Source organism: Cyprinodon variegatus, unplaced genomic scaffold (genome assembly GCF_000732505.1).
Source record: "Cyprinodon variegatus isolate N-32 unplaced genomic scaffold, C_variegatus-1.0 Scaffold732, whole genome shotgun sequence".
NCBI classification, from domain to species: domain Eukaryota; kingdom Metazoa; phylum Chordata; class Actinopteri; order Cyprinodontiformes; family Cyprinodontidae; genus Cyprinodon; species Cyprinodon variegatus.
Window position 1 is genome coordinate 376,302 of NW_015151185.1, and position 2,691 is coordinate 378,992.

The 2,691-nt window shown below is 43.7% G+C and overlaps 1 protein-coding gene across 1 annotated transcript in view; it reads left to right on the plus strand.

The window, feature by feature from the left end:
• Positions 1 to 2,691, plus strand: part of c5 (complement component 5) — a 30,092-nt gene that overhangs the window by 19,729 nt on the left and 7,672 nt on the right. The window contains exons 27-33 of the mRNA XM_015395258.1: positions 715 to 839; positions 1,400 to 1,480; positions 1,563 to 1,715; positions 1,800 to 1,862; positions 1,934 to 2,027; positions 2,098 to 2,137; positions 2,215 to 2,317. Of these exons, the coding sequence (XP_015250744.1) occupies positions 715 to 839; positions 1,400 to 1,480; positions 1,563 to 1,715; positions 1,800 to 1,862; positions 1,934 to 2,027; positions 2,098 to 2,137; positions 2,215 to 2,317 (659 nt within the window). The remainder of the gene's footprint in view (positions 1 to 714; positions 840 to 1,399; positions 1,481 to 1,562; positions 1,716 to 1,799; positions 1,863 to 1,933; positions 2,028 to 2,097; positions 2,138 to 2,214; positions 2,318 to 2,691) is intronic.

Genomic DNA, 2,691 nt, shown 5'->3' on the forward strand with positions numbered 1-2,691 from the left:
CTAGACCAATTAGACCAATGGGTTGGTCCCATGTCTCTAAAGTTTGAAGACCAGGTTAAGGTACATATTGAACCCACATCTTCAAAACTCTGAGACGGTCGCCCACCACAGTCTGATAGATGCACAATAAAAACAGTTACAACCAGAAGCCATTAGCTTCCCATCAGAGGCTCAAAACAGGTTATGATTTTTAGCATTAGCTTATTTAAGATGAAGATTGACTCTTATATTGTCAGATGATTGGCTTTCTTCAATCTTCAGCTTTTAGTTATTTTGCAAAAACGATCTAGAATTAAGTCAAAATGTCTTAAATTAAGTGTATTTGCCCTTAACTTGATTAGCTAAATAAGATGATTTGCCAATGGAATGAGGATTTTTACTATTAAAATAAGATAATTGGATAATATAGACTTAAAATAAGACAATGGAATAGTTTTTTTCTTAATTTAAATGTACATTGTCTTGTAGCATTGGCAAAGTGTTTCACTTACCTCCTTAATTCAAGAGAAAATGCATTTATTTTCAGAAAAAAATGTCTTAACTAAATTTTGTTTTATTTCAAGTGTTTTTCTGTTTTAAATAAAGAATCTCCAGTTTCATATTGTTTTCTTTCTTTCTTTACTAATAACAACCTGTTCTCATGTTGCCATGTTGCCGTCTGTCAGTCTAAGACCGCGTGGCGTGAACTGATAGCGGCTGTGAACGTGTGTCCAGGTAACCCGGTGGAGCGTCGATACTGGCAGGAGCCTGATGTGACGGCCGATTGGCTGAAGCCTGATGAATCCAGCGGTCAGACGGTGGAGACAACAGCCTACGTCCTGCTGGCGGTGCTGCTCAAGGTGCAGCTGCTGATTTACAACCTTTAAATTTAAAGCTTTGGTTTATTTTCAGGTGAACTGTAACATGGCAGTACTTCTTCCTGCCTATAGAGGGCAGCGGTTTTTGAAACTGCAGTAGCCTGACCTCCTTCTGTAACCCAACCACTTTGAACAAACATTGAAATTCTCACAAAGAGAATTTTCTTTTTTAATTGTATTTAAATGTATTTTCACGCCTGGACGCCATTAATGGTGAAGCTGGTCGGTTTAAGTAATCTCCCTCTGGGATTATTAAAGTATTTCTGATTTAAAACAAGAGTCTAAACATTTGGAAATGTTTTTAGGGTTTAAAGGGGCAGAAAATAAACTCAATGGGGAAATAAGCTTCTTGTAGATGTTCAGTGAACTGAGCCCAATGAAGGAGTTCTAGTTATGGTGTTTGGTGAAGGTTCTCCACACGTTCAAAGCTCTTTTATACCCTTGTAGTTCCTCTTTTTGCCAGTAGAGGGAGGCACTTCCGTCTGCTCATGCAGTAACAGTGACTCTTCTAAACTGGACGGGCTTTTTCTTCTCTGCTCAAGGGGAGGATCCATTACGCCAACCCCATCCTGTCCTGGCTGACCCAGGATCAGAACTACGGAGAAGGTTTCCACTCCTCCAAGGTAAACTTCCTCTCCAACCATCGGCTCAGACTGATGAGCAGATCATCAAACAGAACTCACTTCTTCTGATGTTTGATGTCAGGACTTGGTGTTGACTCTGGAGGCTGTGACGGAGTACAGCAAGGTCATCCCTCGAGCCATGCTCAACCAGGACATCAGCATCCGCTACAGCAGGAAAGGCCAGCTGCAGCAGGTCCAGCTGAGCCAGAGCCGGCCTGTGGCCACGCCCATCCAGGTGAGACAGAAGCAGCTTCTGGAGCCACGTGTGAGCGCCTCCTACGGTGTCCTTGACTCTTTTCTACTCCTTTTTCTTATGAAGATAACAGAGAGTGATGACATCATCGTGTCTACAGGCTATGGAAGGGGCGTGTCCAGCATAAAGGTGTGTGGGGCTTGTTTTGGTTGACTTGCTGAGGACATTGACTCCAGTTACAGTCCTGTCTGTGCTCCTAGATGAAGACGGTTTACTATCAGACCACCGCCTCCACCCAGACCAGATGTAACTTTGATCTGACCATCGAGGTGGTCGGACGCAGCGTCTCCAGCAGTACGTTCAGGCCTCAAGGCTTCGTTTGAATCCTTGCTCCTTCCCCTCATGTCCTCCCTTTCCTCCACAGGTCCAAGCATGCAAGCTCCTCACCTGGTCGCCTGCTTGAAGTAAGCAACCAAAGTCTACACCACTTCCCTCAGCTGCAGCGGGAACCTGTTGGTGGATACTGTGATGTGTGTTTCAGGTACAGACCTCCTCCTAACGAGGTGTACACAGAGTCCACTCTGACTGTGGTGAAGATCCAGCTGCCCACAGGTGTGGAGCCTTACCTGGAGGACCTGAGACAGGTAGGAGCAGGATAACACTGAGCCGCTGAAACCAGACCTTTGCTCCGTTTCAGGTTCTGATGCTTGAAGGATTTCAAATCTGAACCTGATCCGACAGAATCTTTGATCTAAATATGATGGTTATTGAAGCCAAGCTGTCTCAGATGTTAACAACAATCAGGTCTGATCCTTTGATTCTATTCAATTTATTTCTATAGCGCCAGATCACTACACATGTTATCTCAGGTCACTTTCCAGTTCACCAGATCATCCAGTCAGATTGATTCAAAGTTCAATCTGACTTGAAGATTCAAAAAAATCTGTGAGTACAGATACAAGTCCATTATCTGAGGCCATGAGAATATCATTAGTGACTTTCACCATAGCTCTTTCAG